The 24,863-nt window shown below is 43.3% G+C and overlaps 1 protein-coding gene across 1 annotated transcript in view; it reads left to right on the top strand.

The window, feature by feature from the left end:
* Positions 1–24,863, top strand: part of CNTNAP2 (contactin associated protein 2) — a gene marked incomplete at its 5' end in the record, with an annotated part of 1,346,219 nt that overhangs the window by 856,747 nt on the left and 464,609 nt on the right. Inside the window, one exon of the mRNA XM_056106760.1 lies at positions 12,134–12,290. Coding sequence (XP_055962735.1) covers positions 12,134–12,290 — 157 coding nt within the window. The remainder of the gene's footprint in view (positions 1–12,133; positions 12,291–24,863) is intronic.

Raw genomic sequence — 24,863 nt, forward strand, 5'->3', positions numbered from 1 at the left:
TTGGATCCCTGGGAAGAGGGCTGGGAAATGGATAGATGGATGGGTGGATAATGGATTCCACTGGTCTTTGTACTGAGGGAAGCCAGACTTCTGCTCCCAGCAGCAGCAGGACATGTGTGTGTGTGTGTGCGTGTGTGTGTGTGTGGTGTTGGTGGGGGAGGGGGGGAGAGTCCACCAAACAGGTTCAAGGATGACTTCATCTCACTCTGCCTTCAAGAATGACTGTACCTCTCCATGGTGGCACGTCGCTATCTGGAGACTCATAGTATGCAGGGGTTAAAGATCAGAGCTAATTTTAGAGCCATGTGTCCTGTTTTCATTTGCTTTTCACTTCATAGTAGAGAAGAGTGTACAAATATGAGAAGACTTGGCACCAAGGTCCTTCCTTCCTACTCATCCTTTTTTTTAATAAGTTTTATTGGATCACCGAGAGATTCAGTTACAGACTTGCATGATTACATTTCAGTCATACAGTACTCGAGCACCCATCCCTCTGCCAGTGCACATTTTCCACCACCATTGTTCCCAATGTCCCACCTTCCCTCACCCCATCCCACTCCCCACCTCTGTGGCAGGTACAATCCTTCTTACTCTCTAATTTGGGGCATTATGATTTGCAATACAGATACTAGGAGGCCATCGTGTTTGGTCCTTGGTCTACTTTCAGCACACATCTCTCGACCCGGGCGATCCGTCCAATCATCATTTACTTCTTCATCCCAACTCCCTTCTTCCTGCCCCCCCTCCACATCCTTTTTACACCTGCCTTGTCATGTCTTTATTAGACTGGATTGGAGGACACAGACTCAGCCTGAGGCTTTCTCCAATGCATGTGTGGAAGTCACAGTGGGAAGTGGGGTGCGAGTGGAGGGGGGTCAGCTCAGGCTCTCGCAGGCGGAGAGAAAGAAGCATAGTCCAAAGGCTGGTTAGATTTCTTGGCCCAGACTGCCTCAAGCCTCTCAGCCTTCATTTCATTTCTCTTATTGGAGGCATCTGCAAGAATATGTGGACACACAAATACATTCAAGTTTACCTGTTCGAGTACGTAGGTTTGTTCGAATCTCTGTTTCTAGTTATGCAGATATTAGTAGGTGTGCAAATGTGTTCCAGACTCCTGGCCCTTGGCTATGAAAGAGAAGAAAATTAAATTACCTCTTGAAGATGAGTAACAAGAAGACAACTGTGATGCAGTTTAACTTTATACCAGTAGCAAAATTTTCCATTGTAAGAGGACCCTGTGTGGCTGGTTTCAGATGTAGCTTAGGGGTTGAGTGCATGCCTGGCTTCTAAGAGACACTAAGTTTGAGCCCCATCACCGAAAACTAAACATAAACATACAATCCCAGCTGAGTAATATCCACAGGTAGCTGATGTAGACAAACGCAAATTATCTTGGAGAGTGAACGTCTTAACCAACCCTCAAAAAATCCCACAGTATCCAAAAATGCAAGCTCATAGGAAAAAAGAATCACAAGATGTTCAGGTATGTGGAGAAAGAAGGCAGCAAATGAACGGTGAGCAAACGAGGGCGGGGGGGGGAATGCATTTTCACTCTTGCAAAACCTTCAGATATTAAAATTAATGTATCATCATTTTTATAAAGGGGGAGGGGGAATCTGAGTTATGATTAAGGGAAACTGTCAAAAAATGGCATGCAGCATTTGGAAAGGAACCAAAGCTATAGAAATCCCAAGTGTAATAGGTAAAACAAGAAGGTTAATGTTGAAGTTAAGTATCAGTAAAATGGGGATTAGATTCTGAAGAAATTTCCCAGCAAGCTGCCTGTGAGACAAAGAGTTGTTGAATATGAAAGCAATTAAGAGCAAGAAAATTAGATCAGGAACATCTAATACACATCTGGCTGGGGTTCTGGAATAACAGGGAAAGAATGCAAGACTTTAAGGCATAGTGGCTTAGAATGAGCCATAATTGAAGAAAATACACGGAAGTATATTGATATTAAATAGTCTAAGGATTCATGCTAGGATGAAAATATCTTAGCTAGATAGGAAAAAATAAATTACAACTCATCTATAAAAAATAATAGATCTTAGATTGACAGTTGATCTTAACAGTGGTAATAGAGACAGGAGTATTTTCAGCATTGTAAGAAAACATAAGTAAACATTCCACCCAATCCCACGGGTCATATCACCCAAATTATTCCTCCGACATGCGATGTGTAATTTTTTCACTTTCTTATGAGTGTGCTTTATCATATAACTCTCCTCATTGAAAATTACTTAACATGGGCTGAAGCTATATTATAGTGGATAGGGTGTTTGCCTTGCACACAGCCGACCTGGGTTTGATCCCCAGCATCCCATATGGGCCCCAAGCACTGGCAGGAGTAATTCCTGAGTGCAGAGCCAGGAGTAACCCCTGAGCATCATTGGGTGTGACCCAAAATTCAAAATGAATAAATAAATAAATAATTTTTTTAAAAAAGAAACAAGAAAATTGCTTAACATAAATGTCTCTCCACTAGCTCAGAAGTTTCCAAGAGCACGAATCCAAATTTTTCCTCCATCATCCCATGTTGTCTCTCCAGCATCAAGGAAGGTTGTTATCTAGTATGCCATGTCTGTTGTAAAATAATATTGAGCAACTAATTTGAAAAAATCATAGCCAAATCAAGACAAATTTAAGCATAAATCACGTCATAGTGTATACATTCTCAATCGGTAAAGTTCAAGGTGCATATTAAAGTGGCATTTGGTAACATGATATGCCCAAGTAAGCCTTGTTTTACCAAATAAATGCATATTTTTAAAAAGATGATCAGAAAAAAAAACAGTGGGATTAGCAGCAGCATTCACAAAAACATCATCTCAAAATTTAGTTAATGCTCTTTTGTGACTATTTAAATTAAGTGGTCAGGTATTTTTCTAGCTGAAATGACTAGAAAGGTCGAGTATTGTGTCCGGAAAACAGCACAGAGATACATGATATTATTTGGTATTTTTAATCATTTTTTTCCCAGAGTCCAAACAAAAGAACCAATCTGTTACTAATGAGCCCTGGGGACTTGTGTCGATGGACAGTGAGGTCCCAGTAACTTGAGATCAAACTTCTCTGTGCTATTTCTTTAATGCTGCACAGAATTACAAACTTCCATCTCATCTGTCACTTCAATTCCATTTAAATTAATAAAATCTACTTCATTGGAACAGGATTCAAAATGATTTGACTCAACTCAATCACATTCTGTTCAGTGGAATCAGTCCTTGATTGAATCTATTACATTCAATTCAATAATATAAATTTAAATATTATGCAGTGACATTAATTTTTAATTAATTAACACTTCAACGGAGGTCCAGTTTGATCTGATCTTCAATGTTCCCTTTCTAAATTTGGTTCCTATTCAAATCAATAAAATATAGTAAAACTCCTATGTAATTCTGAAAGATATGTGAAGCTAATCAACTGCATTCATTTTTATTCAGCCCTAATCAAAGGAGTTTAGTGACATTCAATCACTGAGAGATAAAATGTTCACCTTTAACTACCAAATTGAATGTTTATATTATAACTTCAAAATTATGAGTTTTCCCAACTTCAAATCACTGTCTTCAAAATGAGCTAGTAGGGACTTTTCGGATTCATTTTTTGTTTTGTCTTTATCTGAACATGGAATGACATAGAATTAGGTGATTGGGAACAAAGGAGGACATTGTTACCTGGTTTAATAAGCTGGCTTTATCAAAATTATAGGCAGCTTACAATGATAGTCTTTTATTTCCATGAGTATGCCATGGTATATAATTTTTATATTATTTTTTAAATTCTTCATCTAAATATTGAAACAGGTTTCTAAACTCATGATCGTGATTATGAAATTGCAAACAAGAGAAGTTACAATGACTAGATTATCCTGACAACACAACCAGAAATTCCAAGTGGATTATCTATAACATCTTCTCTGGGTTATTATTTGCACTGAAAGGAAGGTTCTCCAGGATGTGTACATATGGCCTAGAACTGCACAAGCTGAAGCTATCTCAGTTAAATGCTCTACCATGGACTATTTTGCTCTGTAAAATAAAACAGAGAAAGACAAACACCTGATGATGTCACTGATGGGTGATACCATGGAGAAAGCAAACAGATGAACTTATGAAAACAAATTTAGACTGTAAAACCATCCAGATTACCAGAAGGCAAAGGGGATAGGGTGGGGTCTAAAATGAGCATGTCCAGGGCCAGTGATGAAGGGCAGGGTTGAATGGTTAAGGGTGAAACCTTCTGCAGTGTACAGACATGCTGAGTTCTACTGAGATTTAGTGCTTCACATATGAAACTTCTGTTAGAATGCAATGCTCCATTAATAAGAAAGAAAACATGTCTTCACTTAGTATCTATCACCATTTGCACCCTGTTTCACAGTCATGGCCCTCCCCTTGTTCATCTATTTGCTCAAGCGGGCCCAGTAACGTCTCCATCGTGAGACTTGTTGTTACTGTCTTTGGCATATTGAATACATCACAGGTAGCTTGCCAGGCTCTGCCGTGCGGGTGAGATACTCTCGGTAGCTTGCCGGGCTCTCCGAGAGGGGCGGAGGAATCGAACTCGGGTCAGCCATGTTGGCTGCGTGCAAGGCAAACACCCTACCGCTGTGCTATTTCTCCAGCATGCAAAGCAAACGCCCTACCGCTGCAGCCAACATGGCCGACACGAGTTCGATTCCTCTGACCGCCTCGGAGAGCCTGGCAAACTATCGAGAGTATCTCGCCCGCATGGCAGAGCCTGGCAAGCTACCCATGATGCATTGGATATGCCAAACACAGTAACAACAAAGTCTCCAATGGAGACGTTACTTGCACCGTGTTAAACACGAATAATCAGTCAGTGGGGTCAATGGAAACTTACTGAGACAGTAGCATAAAAAATATTTAGTGGGACACCCAATAGGAGAGAGAGAACAAAAGGGAATGCCCTGCCACAGAGGCAGGGCGGGATGGGGGAGGTGCGGGTGGGAGGGACACTGGGATCCGTGGTGGTGGGAAATGGGCACTGGTGGAGGGATGGGTATTTGATCATTGCATAATTGAAACCCAAGCACAAAAATTTGTAAGTCTGCAACTGTACCTCATGATGTCTCACTAATAAAAATTTAGAAATAAATAAATAAATAAATAAATAAATAAAATGTAATGCGCTGACTTGGCCAAAAAAAAAATATTTAGTGGTGCGCTGGTAATGAAAAAAAAGGATGAGCAATGGGAGATTTTTAAAAGCTTGTATCACTACTCTAGAAAAGGATTCAGCTCTCTGGAGATGAGTCAGGTAGCCAAAATACTCCTATTAGCAAGCACCTTGGCGAGGTAGAGGAAGGTACCAGCAGGCGCACTAGGCTACAATGTGAAGTTCAGTTATGTTTCTATGGTATCAGACATATTCTGTTTCCTCTGCTACAAAAGGGGAAAATTCTCCCATAAATCTTTAATGGATTTTGGAAATAAGCAGGTAGTAATAGGTACCATAAAACTATGGTTCATAAAACTAAAGCAGGGGCTGGAGTGATAGCACAGTGGGTAGGGTGTTTGCCTTGCACGTGGCTGGCCTGGATTCGATACTCAGCATCCCGTATGGTCCCCCCAAGCACTGCCAGGAGTAATAATACAAAAAAACTGAAACATAAAACTAAAGCAAAAAATAAATCTTTTTTTTCCTTTTTGAGATAATAAAACCCTCAAGATTTCTTTTGAATATCCTATAGAACTGGGTGGAATGGAAATAATTAAGTGTCCCAATGGCCATACTCCATCTTACAGACTGTGCCCCAATAGTATTTACTATTAATGAATAGGAAAGACTATTAATTTACTTGGTGCATCCCAGAAGTGTAAAAAAAATGTTTTAGGAAATGACAAGGATGTACCATAATTTTATTATGAGGTCCTCTTGCATTTGTCCTTATGTTTCTGAAATAACTTGTTTTCGAGTAAATAACAGAGATCCATTGGATGTTTAAATGTCAGGGAAAGAGCAGCTTTTAATCTTTCTCCCTTTCCCAGTTGAATCATCCAAAGCAAAATAAACCCTCCATCATAATAAAACTGGATCATAAGTGAATACAAACAGTGTGGCAATTGTATTTAATTCAACCCATATTTGACTGCTTTGCCACAATAGGCCTTACATTGACAATTTAGCTTCCAGTTAATTTAAAATATGGCTTACTATTGCCTCATCTGCAGTCAGGATCGTACCCTCTTAACGTAGTTACCAGAGATCTCATTTCGAGGCTAGAGGAGTTCTTGAACTCTTGGCACTAGGTAATTAAATTATTTTTTTTCTCACCACTTCATATCCTTGTCTTTTAAATAGTCTTTCCACTTTGATTGCCTTTAACTGTTTTCCCCACCAAACCAATTAACAGGTAAATAATGATTTGTAAAGCAAAAAGTAGCACTTCATTAGCATAGCCCTGGAATCAGGCAACTCGTGGCTCAATGGAAATTGAAACTTTTCTTCTTGCTGAATATAAAATGTGCACGAAATTAATAATTTATGTTACTTACACCGATTTGATTTCACCCAATTAGCCAATGTTAGTAAAAAAGGAATACGATTCGCCCCCTCCCTTCCTGCCCCAGAATTTTTTTCTTATTGGCATTCTTCTATCCTGGTGGAAATGAAAACAGCCTAGTAAAACATTTTGTGCTGCGTTTTGCTTCTTTTCCTGGGAAGGAGGGCAGGTAAGAGGAGTCTTTTATCACCGTGTCTTATATCAGAACACTCACTATAGGGTGCTAAAGCATAGTGATGGGAGAAAACGGTTGGCGAGTGGAGAAAGCACTGGGCTATTCTCAGAGCTGGTCTGCGCATGTGCCTCCATTCTCAGAACAGAGGAAATGGGGACTGGAGTGATAGCACAGCAGGTAAGGCAGTTGCCTTGCATGCAACGAACCCAGGTTTGATTCCCAGCATCCCATATGGTCCCCCGAGCACTGCTACAAGTAATTCCTGAGGACAGAGTCAGGAGTAACCCCTGAGCATCTCTGGATGTGACCCCCCCAAAAAAAACAGAACAGAGGAAATGTCACAGCTCCCCCCTCGGATTCCCACCCTGGTGTCTACTGAAGACCCCCTCTCTAAGGGGACTGAGCGGCCTCCTTAGATGAGCTCAACCTTCAGGCTCCTAGGGAAACTCAGGGCTCAGATAGCTCCCCGAGGAGAGACTCCCTCCCTGGGCCCTTGGGGTACAATGCCTTCAGGGACTGTGGCGATGCATTCACCTGCCCCCTTTCCTACAGCACGTTTCTGTCTTCTACTCGTGGACATTCTGATGGTCACCCTGACCTCTTCCTAACACCTCCCTGACTTTTAGGAAGCACATTACTACCCACTGCTTCTCTAATTCACACGATACGCACACGATTCTCCAGAAGGAAAATAGAGCAAAATTTGACTATTATGGAAGTTTGTGGATGCTCAGAAATGGATCTCAGGTTCTAAAATATATGTGATAGATGGATGGATAGACAGACGGATGGATAGATAGGTAGGTAGATAGATAGATAGATAGATAGATAGATAGATAGATAGATAGACAGACAGACTCTTACCTGGGTAGTAGGAGCAGAACAAGAGGGTTTTCTGTCAGACATTATTGACTCCAAATCTACAAGGTTCTGGTTTGTTGCGTTCCCCTGTTCCCCAATCTGATGATCATCACTGAAGTGTTGGAACACTGTATGACTGAAAATGGACCATGATCCACTTTGTAACTATCTCACAGTGACTAAAAAATATATTTCAAAAAACACAAACAGAATAATAGAGCTTTGGGGAGCCTTGGAAGGATGCAAAGGATGGATGTGGTGATCAGCTGGGTCAGGCTCCTGGAATTTCATGTTCCAGCTATAGTCTAGATGGCCTCAGAGACCTTTGTCAGCAAAGCTCCATCCACCACTGTCCTTTTCCTGAAACCTGGCTAGATTTGAACTCAACAGAGACCTATCACTGCCAATGGGCCAAATTGCCTGGCCCAGATTTTGTGGTTTCCATAAGTTGCATTGTTCAAGTGTCATTATTTTAAACTCCTGACTGTGCCAAAAGAAGACAAGAGTTTGTAATTAGTTGTAATTTCAACATTTGGATGCATCAGGAGTTGTATGTTTTACTCGTTACCTGATAACAATAAAAAGAGAAAGGAAAATAAGTCAATGTGGGAGCAAGCAGTCCTGAATATATACATTTATAACATAAACATGGCACATGCTAGGTCAAGGCACAGAGAATTAGAAGACAAGTTAGTGAAATGAGCTCGTTTCTCAGAGCTGACTGCTTCTTCCCTTCAGAAAAGAAATGTGGAAATCTATGAAAATCTAGTCAAAAGGTTATTTTTTTCAGAATTCCATAATTGATGCCATAAATGATCTCATCAAGAGAAAAGGTGATTTTTCCAAATTAGCTCAGCACAATGAGAAAAATCCAACCATTTGTGTAAAATGGAAAACTCAATGAATGATTCCCTTACCAGTTCAGAGCATTTGTTCATTCATTACATCAAGTCTGAATGTTAATCCGAGTGCATAGTTTCGTAACTTTCAAATGTCCTCCTTTTAACAAAATTGTTTCTTAAAATCTGTTAGCATTTCTGGGAGGAAAAAATATCACACAACCTTCTACATGGTTCTGATACAGCTCTTTACTGCGTTCTTTGTTTGGAACTTGATAGCTCATGCATAGCAAGACCATTCTTCATCTTTATTTTTGATCACGCACAGACTCTGGGGCCAGTGCAGACTTAGCATCCCGAAAGAGTGGAGGTATTCTCATGGAAAGATCGCAACATCCTCCTGGTTTCATGTGGCCCCTTCCCTTAGATGCTTCTCTCTTACCAGCCTCCAGAAGACACATTTCCTGGCACCCCACTCCATCCCTTCTATTTCTTCCTCTCACTTTTTCCAACCAGGCACCTGAACATCTCTCCACAAAGTCTCTGTGACCTTCAAACTGTAAAATGAAAAGAAAACCTTTAAATCTTCATCTTAATGGACTTTGCTATGAAATCTGACAGCCTGACCACACTGCTTTTCCTGGAAATCATTCCTCATTTTTTCTCCATCACTCTTTTTTTTTCTGTCTTTCTGCTCTCTAAATAAAGTTATCTAAAAAAATCTCAGCAGCGTCTCTCCCATAACCCGTAGCCTGGTCTGTGTATCAAAATCATCACCCCTTCTACCACAGTTCCCAAACTTCTAATCTTCCTACCCTTTTATCTAAAAAAAAAAAATGCATCACCATCTTCTTACTTACTAAGACTGAAATCTAAGATTCCTGCACAAGACTCTCTCCCCGACTTCTTTTCCTCTCTCCCACCTCAGGCCAAACTTGCTGGTCACCTTCCTGAATCTCTTCCCTTCTCTTTCACTCCCACTGCTGTTTTATTATTTCTCTTTTATGAGAACATAGTATCATCACATCTATTCTCCTGGTTTCATCTCCCGAGAAATCTTTCATTTCACTCTAGAGCTTCTAATGCACAAATTGATCATGATAACTCCCTATTTTAGCCCTGTAATGAGTCCTCATTACTTTCAACCTCCTTCATTTGGGGGTGCATGTGGAATACAAATCCTGAGGATAATAATGAATGCATAGCACTGAAGCAATAGCACAGGTACTCGCCTTGCATGCAGCTGCCCCTCATTAGATCTTGAGCACCATATATGGCCCCGTGAGCACAGCCATAGGTCACTCAGGAGCTCAGTCAGAAATAGTGCCTAACCAGAGGGGGGCAGGTGAGAGCCCTCCCCACCCCAAGGGACCCAGCCTCAACAGCCAAAAACCTCCAGAACTCAACCTCTGTCATGCTCAAGGCCACTCTCCTCATGATCAGGCGAGCCTCATGCATGAGTGAACATATTCTTGGATCACACAGCCGCAAATGTGGCCATCATAAGACACTCCCTACCCAACGGGAGGACAGTGACAATGACAGTGACCCATTCTCCATAAGTACCACACCACATTTGTTGGGGTTAGGATAGTAGGCAACAAATCATAGAGGGAAATATATATATGCATATATACATATATACATATTTATATATATATATGAAAGCTCATATCACTCAACCTTTAACAATGTGTTAATGATATCCTAAAGAATGTCTTAATGGGGGGCTGGAGCACAGCAGATAGGGCGTTCGCCTTGCACGCGGCCAACCGGGGTTCGATTCCCAGCATCCCATATGGTCCCCTGAGCACCGCCGGGGGTAATTCCTGAGTGAAGAACCAGGAGTAACCCCTGTGCTTTGACGGGTGTGACCCAAAAAGAAAAAATAGTGTCTTAATGGCCCCTGCCAAAATAGAACAATCTTCACACAGTTTCCTATATGAATACTTTTTCGCAAGCATTTTCAGCAGTTCTTCATAACAGACAATACAAAATATATTATTTCAGTTGTGCTTTGGGACAGGGATCGGGGCTTGAGATGGAAACATCCCAAATCTGGTGGTGGAAATGTACAATGGTGGTGGGATTGGTGTTTGAATATTAAACACAATCAAATATTGTGAACTACCTTATAAAATAAAATGGTCCCTAAGCTCTGCTGGGTATGCACTGGACACCCGCACCATGCACCCCAACTCTGCCCTTCCACAAAAAAGTAAACTAATGGAACTGGAAAGATAGTACATTGGGCAAGGCACTTGTCCTCAAGGCAGCTGACCTAGGTTAGGTCCTAGCACCAACATTGTCTTTTGGGCACTGCCATGAGTGGTCCCCGAGCACAGAGCCAGGAGCAAGTTCAAAGCACAGCTGGGTATGACCCAGAAACCAAAAGTAAAGTAAACTAAAGTAAAATAACTTCATTTGGGGAACAAGAAGTTCTAATATGCTCCTAATTTATTTTCTGCTGCTAGCCACTACACCTCCATATGTTTCCCAGATATTTTCCGTAAAGAATTAGGTTCCCTTTCTGTCACTCCAGCCTGCTTCCGGACTTATTCACCATGGGCCAAATGATAGAGAAAAGAAAGTTTGTAAAAGCAGCATTGTCCAATTCCAGGAGATCGAATATCAAACTTCCAGTTTGGTTTCTAATCTGCTACGTGGTTGAAAGGACCACTTGACCTGCTGGGACCTAATTTTGTTATAAGTGCAATAAAGAGATTATTTTCAGGCGGTGTGGAAGTCCTGTGAGGCTCCAGTGCTCTGGAATCACCAGGAGTATCATGTCTTGGCAAATACAGCTCATTGTGAACTTCGCTGGGCTGGAGCGATAGCTCAGCGGGTAGGGCATTTGCCTTGCACGCGGCCAACCCGGCCGACCCATGTTCGATTCCTCCACCCCTCTCAGAGAGCCGGCAAGCTACCGAGAGTATATCACCCGCCCAGCAAAGCCTGGCAAGCTCCCTGTGACATATTTGATATGCCAAACACAATAACAACAAGTCTCACAATGTTACTGGGCCCGCCCGAGCAAAATTGAAGAACAGTGGGAGGACAGTGCAGTGCAGTGAATTTCACTGTTCACTGTGCTGTGTGACTGCATTGTGGGTGGCCCCCATGTGAGCACATAATAGTTTAGAGAATCGACTCCAAAATCCCAGAAGTGTGCATGAAAAGCTTCCAAGAAAAGGGGTGCAGATCCCAGAGGGAGATCAGGAGCTCACCATTCCCATAGATGTGTTTTTAAAAATTGAATCAATTAATTAAAGAGCTGTGATTTCTCAGGTTATCGGTAGAGGAGTCTCAGGCAAGCAATATTCCAACACCAATCCTGCCAGCAACATCAGCTTCCTCCCACCAGGGTTACTGTGCTCACCTTCCCCATCTAACCCACCCACCCCCCGACTGCCACCCTAATGGGCACATTTCAAAGTTCCACAGTGTAAGTTTAGGTCCCATGACCGCAGTGCTGTCGAGTCTGCATTTGGGTTATATAACTCTCTCACTCTTCCACATCCCTTGCATACCCGAGGCCCCTGAAGCCGGTTCCCATGGGTGCCTTGATTCAGTTTTCTGAGCGCCGGCATAAATCTGCTCTCGAGAAGGGATGTGGGTATCCAGTCTGGTCAGAACTGTGCCCCTTGGGGGTCCGTGGTGAGTGTGAACTTGCTATGACTCAGTCCTGCACCCCTCTGACCATGACACCCCCTTTTCTTGCAGACGGAAGCCCTTACACCTGGTGGGTTGGCAAAGCCAACGAGAAACATTACTACTGGGGCGGTTCCGCACCCGGGATTCAGAAGTGCGCCTGTGGCATCGACCGTAACTGCACCGACCCCAAATATTACTGCAACTGTGACGCCGACTACAAGCAGTGGTGAGTGTGGTGTGGGGAGTGGGGGGCAGACAGAGCGGAGAAGAAGCTTGAAACATGCTGAAATCACCAAATAATAGGTTGCAAAAGCCGGGAAGGAGCCCAGATGACCAGTCCTGGGAACACTGTGACAAATACAAAAATGCAGAGAAAGAGGCGAGCCCCAGGAGGCTATAGACGCCTCCCTGATGTGTTCATATTTTATTCATAGAAATCTGGAGCCAGGTAGTAAACAGCGATTTGCATTATAAACTGCGGGTGTAACAATAGAGGGATGGCTGCGGGCAGGAGGGGAGGGTGGGCGATCAGGGTGTGGGGGACCACAGGCAGGCCTGTGTTGGGCTGAGGGAAACAGCCTCTTCTCAGGGGGAGCTGCTGCCTCCTACTCTGTTTGCTTTGAGTAGCTGGACAAGGGGAGAAAAATGGAAGGAGGAAAAAAAAGGCAAGGAGAAGAATAGTCCTCCACGCTTCCCTTCAGCCAGTGCTCACGCACCTGCTTTGCCCCCCTGCCTTGAACTGTTTCTAACTCTGATACCAATCACTCCACAAAAGATCTATTTTGGGTTCCTTTTCATCCTTCTGCTGGCCTTTGTCCTGCTTCACAGTGACTGGCTGAGCGCATATCAGTAAAAGATAAAATCAGCTTCATTCTGGGAATGGGTGGTGATGGAGGGTTGGGGGAGCACGGCCCCAGAAGTTGAGGATGGAAGAAAGTAAAGCCCCCCCCCCCCCCCCCCCCCAGGTTCCTTTCCAGAAGTTCAAGTCCTGCCTTAGCGCTCAGGGGGTTTAGATGCCTAGAAAGACTCGCTGTGCTCCGGTCCTGCCTCTGGGTGGCAGCAGAGAGCAGAGCCCGGGGTTTCCACGGAAACGCCCAGTCTCCATCACTTGATCCTATTTAGAAACAGCCCTGTTGACTCTCAGAAATAGTTTTCTGCTGACTGGCAGAAGGAAGTCCCGTTGTCAGTTCTAAGCAGTGGTCATTCAGAAAAATAAATGCTGAATTCAGCTTTGAAAACAGTTTGAGAGTGGAAACCCAGAGGGATGCTCCAGCTGGTAAGAGACGTTGGGACATTTCTTTGCCTCTGAAGCCACTTGTAAGAAGTTCACCTGAGTTCAGCAATGCGACGGAAGATGTGTTCAGGCAAGTGAACCCCAGACATGGTGCACTTAGAACCTGTACATCAGTCCGGATTCTTGTTCTCTCAGGAGCTCAGATACTGCCCGTAACTCCATGCCTTTCCCCTGAAGAGCCGCTAAGAAAGCCTCACCCCTTTGCTTCTGTAAAACTTGTTTCTTGCATCGTTGAAAAGGCGCTCGATTCTGTGCAAATAGAAAAGTATGATGTTTATGGTCAATAGCTAAAATGATCTTCCCTAGATAGCACAAGAAAGCAATTCTGAGACATCAAATTGGTCTTTGAATCCATCAGTACCTAGAAGCATCCCGGCCCTGGGGATGCTTACAGTGTTTAGGGAGAAATGCATGTATTTGGGAGGGGTGTCTCCATTCTCAGGAGCAGTGGGGAGAGAGCCAGGCTCAGATTCTGGATGCCTTACACCATGCCCAGATTTAACACTTTAAGGCGAGGCTTTTCAGCTACTCTGGAATTGAGATCTAGACCACAGGAGAAATATGTTTTTTTTCCCATTGATCTGAATTCCAGGAAATTCACATTTATGCTTCGAGGCTTTGTTTGCTTAATAAAACCAATCTCAATTGGCCCTTCTATGTGAAAATTAAATAGAATGTGAAAACCTTCTGTAAATCGTGCTGTATAGTTCTTCGAGGCCCGTAATTGCATAATTCTCACTGCAATTCCTGATGATTCCAAATGAGTCTTAGGAAATGAAAACAGACTGGGAGGCAGGTCCTGTCCTCCCCCAGCCTGCTATGGGTCTTGGTGGCATTGCAGCCCGCCGCGTGGCAGGATTACAGAACAGATGCCATTGGAGAAACTTACAAATCAGGGATCAGCAAGAAAAGAGACGATCCAGGCACCCCAACCCCATAAGAGCCTCAGAAGTTTGAATAGGATACTGACTGGATGAGAGCACCCAGGGGTGTCGAGTCCAGAGACTCCTACTCCTTTCATTTCCCAGCGGGGCGGGAGAGTGATTTATCAGGAGGAAGATACTGAACGGTTATCAGGAATATCCCTCCATCTCCTTTCAACAATCAGTTCCTGTCCAAAGTGAATATTTAAATATTCTTTTTAAGAAAACTAGAAAGAAGAATAATTTTCAACAATGCAAGCATGTCCCTATCTTTGGTTCCGTAGCTCGGAACTGGAATGAGTTTCTAGAAGAAGGGAAGAGTTTTTCTTCTCATTTCACACAGTGAAACTGAAACTATCTATGCTATAGATCTTACGACAACAAGAGAAATATAAGTGTTTTTCCCCATTGATCTGAATTCCAGAAAATTCACATTTATGCTTTTCAGCTTGAGATCTGGTTGGGATAATAGTCCCTCTATATCCTGATTATCTATGGTTTTTTTCTCATGCTTATTTATTTCTGTCAGGAAGATGCTATCAGGGCTGAAGAAATAGTACAGTGAGTAAACACTTCCTTCGCACACAGCTGACCCAGGGTCATCTCCCAGCACCACGTATGGTCATTTGAGCACAGAGCAGAAGTCAACCCTTAGCACAACCAGGTGTGACCCCCCCAACCCCCCACCCCAAAAAGGAAGGAGCTCTCATCAGCAGCCCTAGTCTCAGTTGTGATTAAAGTGTTTTCCTGGCTTCTAAACAAACCAACCATCCATGTACAGATTAGTCTGTACATAACACAATATGTTAGCATGACAACTTTCCATTTTTATATGTAAAAAGAGATTCCTTTTGGGTCAGTGAAGGGGAGGGTCATCCTTTCATTAAGTAAAATTCTGTTTAAGACAAAAAGAAGGAATTTCTTTGTTTTAATCCTGTTTGGTCCTGAAATGTGTTTCTCTCTCAGAGTAGATTTCCAAAGGCTCATAGCCCCATGTCTGTTACTCTCAACACTTACCCTACTGACACTTAGGGGTCAAAGTTCCTCTGTGGTTAAGCAGCATTTTCAGCATGATGCTTTCAGAGGAAGCAGTTCTCCATGGCTCGGTTAGGGCTTGGACCTAGAGCGACAGTGTCTGCAATCTGCACTGGGAATTTCCCAGCACTCAGAGCTAGCAATCGTCTGCTTGTTGGCAAGGTTCATCTCGGGTTGGTGCTGGGGCCATGGACACAGAAAAGCCCCAGGAGGGACAGTCCTGTTGGCAATGGGGAGGGACAAATGTCTCTTCTGGTTTTCAGAAGAAGCATGAAAATGATCTATGCTCCTCTGTCATGGGAGTGTGTTGGTGCCAACTCTCTTGGCACAGTCTGGCCCCCTCCTGTCACCTCCTGGATTGTGTCCTGACAGAAAGGTAATTGGGCAGCAGAGAAGATGTCAACTCAGTGTCGATACAGTTTGACCAGCGGCCCCTAAATAATATTGATGACAGGAGAGAGAGAGAGAGAGAGAGAGAGAGAGAGCGCTAATCAGCTGTGAGTCTGTCAAGTCTTCAGAGCCTGCTGTGGCTTCCCAAAATAGATCAGCCCTGCCAAGAGAATGCTAAATGGACTTGAACCCAGTAAAGAATCTAGTGATCTCAAGAACAACTGAACTGCAGTTCAAGTGAGCTTCATGAGAAAACACAGTTCCTCTCCCCCAATGGCTTTGAAATGAAGATATATTTTCTGGGGTCAGGGGTTGAGTTCCCCTAAAAATCAGTTATAAGGTGCCAAAGAGATAGTGAAGTGAGAGTAGTGTTGCATGCAACCAAATCCTGGTTTGATCTCTGACACTTCAGCCCTACCAGGAGTGATTCCTGAGCACAGAGCCGGGGTAAGACTTGAGCACTCCCTGGAGGGGTCCTAAACCAAATAATAATAATAATAATAATAATAATTGGGGCTATAGCAATAGCACAGTGGGTAGGGTATTTCCCTTACACGAAGCAGACCCAGGTTCAATTCCCAGCATCCCACATGGTCCCCTGAGCACCACCAAGATTAATTCCTGAGTGCATGAGCCAGGAGTAACCCCTGTGCATTGCCAGTGTGACCCAATGAGCAAAAATAATCATCAAAGTAATAATAATAAAGATAAGCCATGAAAATAAAAGGATCAAATGAAAAGATACCCTGTTAAACATAAAACGGAGTGCCAAGGAGCACTTTAGACTCATGAATGTCGGGTAACTACCCCACAAGCTGGCATTTGCTCTAATTCCCACCGAAGATTCAAATCCTGACACTGAAATTCGTCCTTGCGTTTTCCCAGCCGTGCCAACCCCCTCCCCCCGCCGTGTGAAAGTGCTCCTTCCCCTTTGTTCTAAATCTAAGTTCTAAACAGTCCTGTAGTGATCTTTCAAGATAAATCCAAACCCTAGACGTTTCCTGCATCCGACCACTCTATCCTTATAACTGTCATGATCACTGTCTGGTTTCAGACAAATTAGATTTAAGATTATTGATCGTCAGCCCTGCCAAGGCAACCGGGCTGGTCATTCCCAGATCTTGCAAATGCTCGAAGTTTCACGGCCAGCCAGCTGAGAACCTTTGCTGGAGCATTCGGTTGTGCTACATACAATAAAGATAAAACAATAAGTGAAAGGGCGTCATCAAGAGGAAAGTTCATTTTCGTTTTTTGTTGAGGGAGCCTGTGCTCCTTCCCACCCGGTTCCAGCGTTCTCGGGGCTCATTGGGGGCCAAGACTCCCTCAGACCCCGCTGCCTCATTTTAGATGAAAGGAAAAAGGTGGGAAAGAAAGCCTGACTTCCCCTCCAGAAACTGACTCCCATCCCGTTTGCATTTAATGAGCTAGGAGTCAGCCACACCATCACAGCTGCAGAGGACAAAAAAGAAAGAGCCTGGTTCCTTCGCCTTGAACTGGGCATGAAGGGCATTGGAGGAGATAACTCACAATTTCTGTCCCCGCAGTTAATTCTTCCAAACGACCCCATTAATGTCCTGTTATTACCTACCCACCCGCCCAGGTCCCATCGTGATCCAATTCAAATGCCTTCAGTCACGAGCCTCCTCTCCGATGTCTCAGTTTGACCTCCAGGACCTCTGCATCCACTCTGAGAATGCTCAGTTTTCCGCACTGCTTGCCCTCCTCCCTGCACCCAAAATAGCCCATCCCACACCTGCCTACCAAACACCACACCCCTCTGAGAATGCCTAGCATTCTGCCTTCTGCAGGAAAGGAACCCTCCCCTGTTCCCAAGCTCACCTCACCTTTGCCCATATCTTCAAAGTCTAGTAAAATCTCTCAGCATCCCAAGCTTATTTAGTTTACAGTCCTTAAAAAAAAAAACCACTTTACTACATGGAAAGTATCATGTTAAGCGAAATGAGTCAGGAAGAGAGGGATAGACAAAGAAAGATTGCATTCATCTGGGGAGCATAAAGTAACAAAATAGGAGACTAACACCCAAGAATGGCCGAGATTGGTACCAGGAATTTTGCTCCATGGCTTGGAGGCCAGCCACATGTGCTAGGGGAAAAGGCAGCTCAGACAGAGAAGGGAGTACCAAATAAAGGGTGTTGGGAGGATCCTCCCAGGATGGGAGAAACATGCTGAAAGTAGACTATAGACCAAACATGATTGCCACTCAATGCCTCTTTTGCAGACCACAACACCCAAAAGGAGAGAGAAAACAAAAAGGAATGCCCTGCCACAGGGGTGGGGTAGGATGGGGGAGTGGGGGGTGGGAGGGATACTGAGATCCGTGGTGGTGGGAAATGGGCACTGGTGGAGGGATGGGTATTTGATCATTGCATAATTGAAACCCAAGCACAAAATTTGTAAATCTACAACTGTACCTCATGGTGTCTCAAAAAAAAATAAATAAACCACTTGGGGCTGGAGCCATAGCACAGCGGGTAGGGCATTTGCCTTGCACGTGGCCGACCCGGGTTCGATTTCCAGCATTCCATATGGTCCCCTGAGCACCGCCAGGAATAACTCCTGAGTGCAGAGCCAGAAGTAACCCCTGTGCATCGCCAGGTGTGACCAAAAAGCAAAAAAAAAAAAAAAAAAAAAAAAAAAAAAAACCAGAAAAAACACTTGGGGCTGGAGCGATATAGCACAGTGGGTAGAGCATTTGTTTTGCACGCAGCAGACTCGAGTTTGATTCCCATTCTGAATGCAAAGCCAGGAGTAATTTCTGTGCATTGCTGGGTGTGACACCCCCCCAAAAAAATCACTTAACTCTCTCCTGGAATCTACCTTCTCAAAGCAAAGAGAAAGTGTCCCAAATTCTCTCCAGATTTCCCCCACCTCCCCAACCCTAGATCTTTCCAGCACACTGCCAGGGACCCTCGTCACCCACTTTGGGAAACACTGCAAAGCTTGCTTCTTTTTTTTTCATTTCGAATACTCATCCCTCCACCAGTGACCATTTCCCACCACCACGGATCCCAGTATCCCTCCTACCCCCCATCCCCCCCATCCCACCCTGCCTCTGTGAGCCTCTACAAGCAGAGCTCGGGCATGCGGGAACCAGGACTTTTATTCCAAAGCTTGCTTCTTGGCTCTCCAAGCAAACTGTGTCTTTTGCAGTTATTCTATGTCCTACCTGCAATTCTTGCCTATGTATCTGTCTTCTCTGTCAAATTAAGAATGATAAGGTCAAATTCCCAACTTCGTTTGTGGCGGTCAGCCTGGGTTTTCCGTAGCTCTTAGCAGCTACTTCATAACTTTTTGCCCTTTGAAAGCACCTTACAGATTTCTATTCCTTTTTTTATTTTTAGTTTGTCATTTTTCCTTTGCCCTGAATCGTAAATACAAATTAAGACACACACTCTCCTACCAGACATTGCAGGTATTTTTATTATAGATAGCAAAGATTGGGAAGCTCTTTAGTACTATAAATAAGGTATTTAACATGTCTTCATGATAATTTTGTAGTGGTAAAAATGTTTCTACTAATATGTGTATACTCTCATGCACACATGTATACTTATATTAAGTATACACATATGAAATGCACAATGAGTTTTATTAATTGGGGTTGCATGTTTATTGTGTCAGACAAATTTAATGCTTGGTATTACCATAAAATACACTATTTGATATTCAGTCAGAAAAATAATTTAAAGTAAAACACAAATTTGGGATAACGGAGAATAGTCTGTTCCTATCTATCTTGGTGAGCTTCGAGAAGGGTGAGCCCTTTACTCTAAATTGGCGTGGTAGCAGGCTAATGAGGCCCAAAATTGCTTGGATCCTAATCCTGTGAAGGTGTTACCTTACATGGCAGAGGGTATTTTGCGGATATGATTAAAGTCACAAGGCTAAATATAAGAGAATGCTGGATTATCAGCATGAACCCAATCTAATTATGAGTCTAAACCTGAAGAGCTTTCTCTAACTGGGGCCAGAAAGAAAAATGCACTAAAAGAGAAATAAGGGAGATTTTTCCTTTTGTCTTTGAATATGAAGAACAGTTTCAAGGAACAAAGACATGTCAGCATTCCCCAGAGGGTACCAAAGGTGAGGCAAGGAATTCTCCCTTTGGAGTTGCAGAAGGACAACCCAGCTCTGATGTCTTGATTGCAGCCTGATCAGATGTCTATTGAATTAATTTCAGCAGGAGGTGGGAAGGGAGGGGAGGGGAAGAGAAACCTGGCTGTGCTCAGGATTAATCCCGGCTTTATATTCAGGGAAAACTTCCAGAAGAGCACAGGGATTACACCCAGAGGTGCTCAGGGTGTAAGGGAATCAAATGATGGTCACTGCATGCAAGGAAAGTGCCTTACCCACTGTACTATCTCTCCAGCCCCTGGTTCTAGAGCCTGATGAAAACAAGCTTGTAGATTATGGCTTTGTGTTGTTTTAGGGAACTTAGTTTATGCCATTTGTTTTGGAAGAGAAACCTAGTAATTCTGTTTTCTATTATGATGATGTCAAGGATTCCACAATGCTTTTCACTATCTTTTTGTTAAAAAAAATGGGTTTGCAATGGCAGTTCTTGGGAGTTCTGATTCTGCACACAAGGGTCACTCCTGAAGTTTGCTCTGGGGACAGTATATGTTGTCAGGATAGAAACAGGGTCACCCATGAGTAAGTGTCTTAACCCCTCTACCGCTACTCCAGCTCCTCTCTCTGCCCCTATCTGTCATTGTCTCTCTATTCTGTCTCTCTGTCTCTATCTCTGTCTCTCCCTGTCTCCCTGTCTCTCTGTCTCTGTCTCTCTGTCTCTGTCTCTCTGTCTCTGTCTCTCTGTCTCTGTCTCTCTGTCTCTCTGTCTCTATCTCTCTTTCTCTCTCCTTCTCTCGACTTAAGAGAATCACTCTATGTATAACTTTCAAAGAAAAATCACGAGAGTAACCTTGTGGCTGGAATCCTGTTCCCCTGCTGTGGAAAAGTTTCAAGATTTAGGTAGAAAACGGGAGTGTTTACCTTCTCTGCAGCAACGTCTTGACTAGAGATGACCGGTTTTCTATTCTTGCCTGTGACCAGCTCCCCCCCCCCCAGGGGGAGAAGTATACTGCTGAAGCTAAAACTTAAAAATCCTCAAGAATATTCATGTTGGTGTCTTATCATTCAGCCCCTGTCGGATTCCCTGCTGTGTATCCAGGCCTATACCAGACCTATCCCTGTGATATTGGAAATGTTACTAAGCAGGGGGTATCTTTAATGGTGCTACTTCCTACTCCATTAAATTTATGATTGCAGTCTATACGTACACAATGGAAAATTGAACTGCTCTAAGAAAAGGTAAAATAATAAAGTTGCTGCAAGTTGGATGGAATGGGGGTGGGGGGGCAATTGTGTTCAATGAGATGGACTGTAGCACTGTCCCCCCATTGTTCATTGATTTACTCGAGCGGGCACCAGTAACATTTCCACCAGTAACGTCTCCATTGTGAAACTTGTTACTGTTTTTGTCATATCGAATATGTCACAGAAACTTACCAAGCTTTGCTGTGCAGGCAGAATACTCTCAGTAGCTTGCCGGGCTCTCTGAGAGGGGCGGAAGAATCAAACCTGAGTTGGCCGCGTGCAAGGCAAATGCCCTACACACTATGCTATCGCTCAGGCCCTCTACGTCAACATTTCTTTAAAAATGGGAACTGCTTTTCTTGTGAAATCCAGTGGATGAAGTTCTGTGGGAGGTGCATGCCTTGCATGTGTGAGGCCCTGGGTTCTTTCCCCCACATAGAGAACCAGAAAGAAGAGGACAAATCCAGAATGCCAATGAAACAGTTGTCAGGTGGCATTTTCAAAGGCCCAGCTGTGTGTGGTTTACAGGAAACAGCATGTAAATAAAAGGACACCGTAATGGAACCAAAGGGCCAAGGAGAAGCAGAAGAACAGAAGGAAAATGCTGTGGCCGTAGTGATTAAAAGATGCGGCAAAGTCGCTAGAGAAGCCAATTCTATAGGAACAATTTGTTTGAATGCAATACTAAAGTTTTATAATATAGTATGCAAAATTGAAATGTAGAACCAAAAGAAAAAGATCAGTCTGGGGCCAGAGAGGTGGTCCAGGGCTGAGCGTGGGCTTTGCATGTAGGAACCTCACAGAGTGACCCCGAAGCACAGCTGGTAAGCCAGAGTAGCCCCCAAGCCCCGCTAGGTGTTGTCCCTTACAAAACCTAATCAAATCCCAACCATAGCTAGTGATGTTGAAGCTTATCTCTCAGTAAATTGCAGATCAAGGAAAACAAGAGAATCATTGTGGAGACAGAAGTCCGAGCTGATGGCAGCTTATCCTGATTAACACATGCAAAACATTCTAGCAGACATCTATATAAAACATAGTTTACCAGAACTTACCAGAAAGACTGTGGTACCATCTGCGCAATGGAATACTATGCAGCTGTCAGGAGAGATGAAGTCATGAACTTTACTTATAAATGGATAGACATGGAGAGTATCATGCTGAGTAAAATGAGTCAGAAAGAGAGGGACAGACATAGAAGGACTGCACTCATTTGTGGAGTATAAAGCAACATAACATGAGGCTGACACCTAAAGATAGTAGATACATGGGACAGGTAGATTGCTCCATAGCTGGAAGCCTGCCTCGTGAGCAAAGGGGAGAAGGCAGCTGGAATAGAGAAGGGATCACTAAGAAAAAAATGGCTAGAGGAATCAGTCAGGATGGGAGATGTGTGCAGAAAGTAGATAAAGGACTAAACATGATGACCTCTCAGGGTCTGTATTGAAAACCATAATGCTCAAAAGTAGAGAGAGATTATGAAGAATCATGTCTGCCATGGAGGCAAGGGGAGGGTGGGAAAAGGGGGGGTATACCAGGGATATTGGTGGTGGGGAATGTGCACTGGTGGAGGGATGGGTGTTTGATCATCGTGTGATTGTAACCTAACCATGAAAGCTTGTAACTATCTCACGGTGATTCAATAAAATTGAAGAAAGAAAGAAAGAAAGAAAGAAAGAAAGAAAGAAAGAAAGAAAGAAAGGAAGAGAAACTGTGGTACCACAAATTTAAAATCAGGAACATATAGAATATTGGGGGGGGGGGTTCTGTTTTGTTTGGCCTCACCTGGCACTCAGAGATCACTTCTGGCTCTGTGCTCAGGGACAGCTCCTAGCCGGGTGCCAGGGATTGAATTTAGGTTGTCTGCAAGCAAAGCAAGTGCCCTGCCTACTGTACTATCTCTCCTGCCGAGATCATACAGAATATTTTGTGGTTTATTAATTTTGGAAACAAAAGAGAAGACTGGAAATTACTTTGTGACGGTCTGGAATTAAGTAGCTCATTTCAATTAAGTAGGTAATTCCTCGCTTAGCCTTGTGGAAGGGTGGCCATGCTGTGCAGCAGACGGGGTGCCCCCAGCCTCAGGGCCTCAGGCAGACCACGGGAGCACTGGTCCACGGTTCATGTAAGTCACACACCACGGCAGGGAAAAGGCTGCTGCCTTCTGTTCAATGAGATAGGTCATGGATAAAAGGACAAATACCAGATCATCTCTCTCAGCTGTGATATGTAGGGAAAGAAAACAAGGTAATAAGCATCAATGAATGATGACAACCTTTTAAGGTCTTTGACTGCACAGCTATGATTGGTGAGTTGTCAGAGAAGGGAGGAGGGGTGGAAAGGAGGAGGCAGAATAGAGCTTAATCAAGGACAGAGGTGGAGGGTCTGGTTTGGGTCGTGGTGAAGGAACAGTAACCTTGTTCATCAAAAATGTTAGTTGGGAAGGAAACATTGTACAGTGGGTTTGCCTTGCACATGGTGCATCTGGATTTGATTCCTGGTAACACATATTGTCCCCTAAATGCTATCAGAAGTGAGCCCCAAGCACAAAGCCAGGTGTCAGCCCTGAGCACTGCTGGGTATGGGCCAAAGGCCAGAAAAAATTCTATGAAAGTTGACATTATTGCAGTCATGTTGCCTAAACTGGAATAAAACTTGTTTTCTAAAGTTAAAAAGTAATGTTTTTCACTTCTGTGACCTGTGGGACTGATTTTCTCTCACTATAAAATTTGGAGTGTTGATTCTAGTGTCTAATTAAATAACTTACACTTTAACATATGCTTTATAAAAATAGCATACACCATAGAGAAATAATAAGGTGCCTTCTTGATTCTCACAGTGCTGGAATCCCACATGCCAAATCATGCCTCCATCTTTTGCATTTTAATGGACAGAAATGGTTGGATAATGATGACTTTATCCATTTTCTTATTTTGAGCAATTAATGAAGTTAAGAGAATGTTATGAGCTTTAAAGGATTTTCGATTTTAATTGTTTCATTCAATAACATGCCATTAGCCTATCTTCCAGACCACACTTAATCCAGCCCCAATCTGTTATTTGCGACCGATTATACTCCTCAAAATCCAGACAGTCTCGAGTTTGAAAGTCATAAGGTTTCATAGTCAAGACAAGGTCTGAGAATAATAGGCACCATTGTTTTCTGTTACGATCACGCAGGGGTATTTGTGCTAGTGTATCGTCTCTCATCTCTCAGGGAAATTCCCCTAATTTCTAAGAGTCTTGATGCAATAGATTGGGTATTTTTAGAGTGGTTCATTTTATTCATTCATTGAGTTACTCATTGAGTCTTGATTATATACTCTGCTCAGGTCTATGGCCCAAGCACATCATACCTCTGCTCTTATTACCATCTGTCTGACTGAGAATTTCTCTCCTCTCAGCTTCTTCCTCTGTAGAGAGAGAATAATAACATTACCGAGCCATGACCAGAAGATTCATATTTTTTATTTAATGTTTGTATTGTTTTTCTTAGGTTTCTGTATTTCAGAAGCTTATAAACCTACTAAAAGGAAGCAACAGGCCATACAAAGTAATGAAGTAGATTTATCCACCAGTCCTTACTAAGAGTCTTCCAGCACAGATGTAGAATACAGATATGTGAGGGAATTCACTGATGAGAGTACACAGCAACCCTAAGAAACAGGACTGGGACTTTAGACAGCATAGTTGGCAAACCAAAGAGAATTTGTAAACCCTTCTAGGGAAAACCCTCAGGAAAATATTGTTACGAATAATCCAGCTAAGTCCCAATGAGCCACATAGAAATTATCCCCCTTGTAGACTATCCATGGTATAT

The sequence above is a fragment of the Sorex fumeus genome, unplaced genomic scaffold (genome assembly GCF_029834395.1).
Source record: "Sorex fumeus unplaced genomic scaffold, SorFum_2.1 ptg000143l, whole genome shotgun sequence".
Lineage (NCBI taxonomy): Eukaryota > Metazoa > Chordata > Mammalia > Eulipotyphla > Soricidae > Sorex > Sorex fumeus.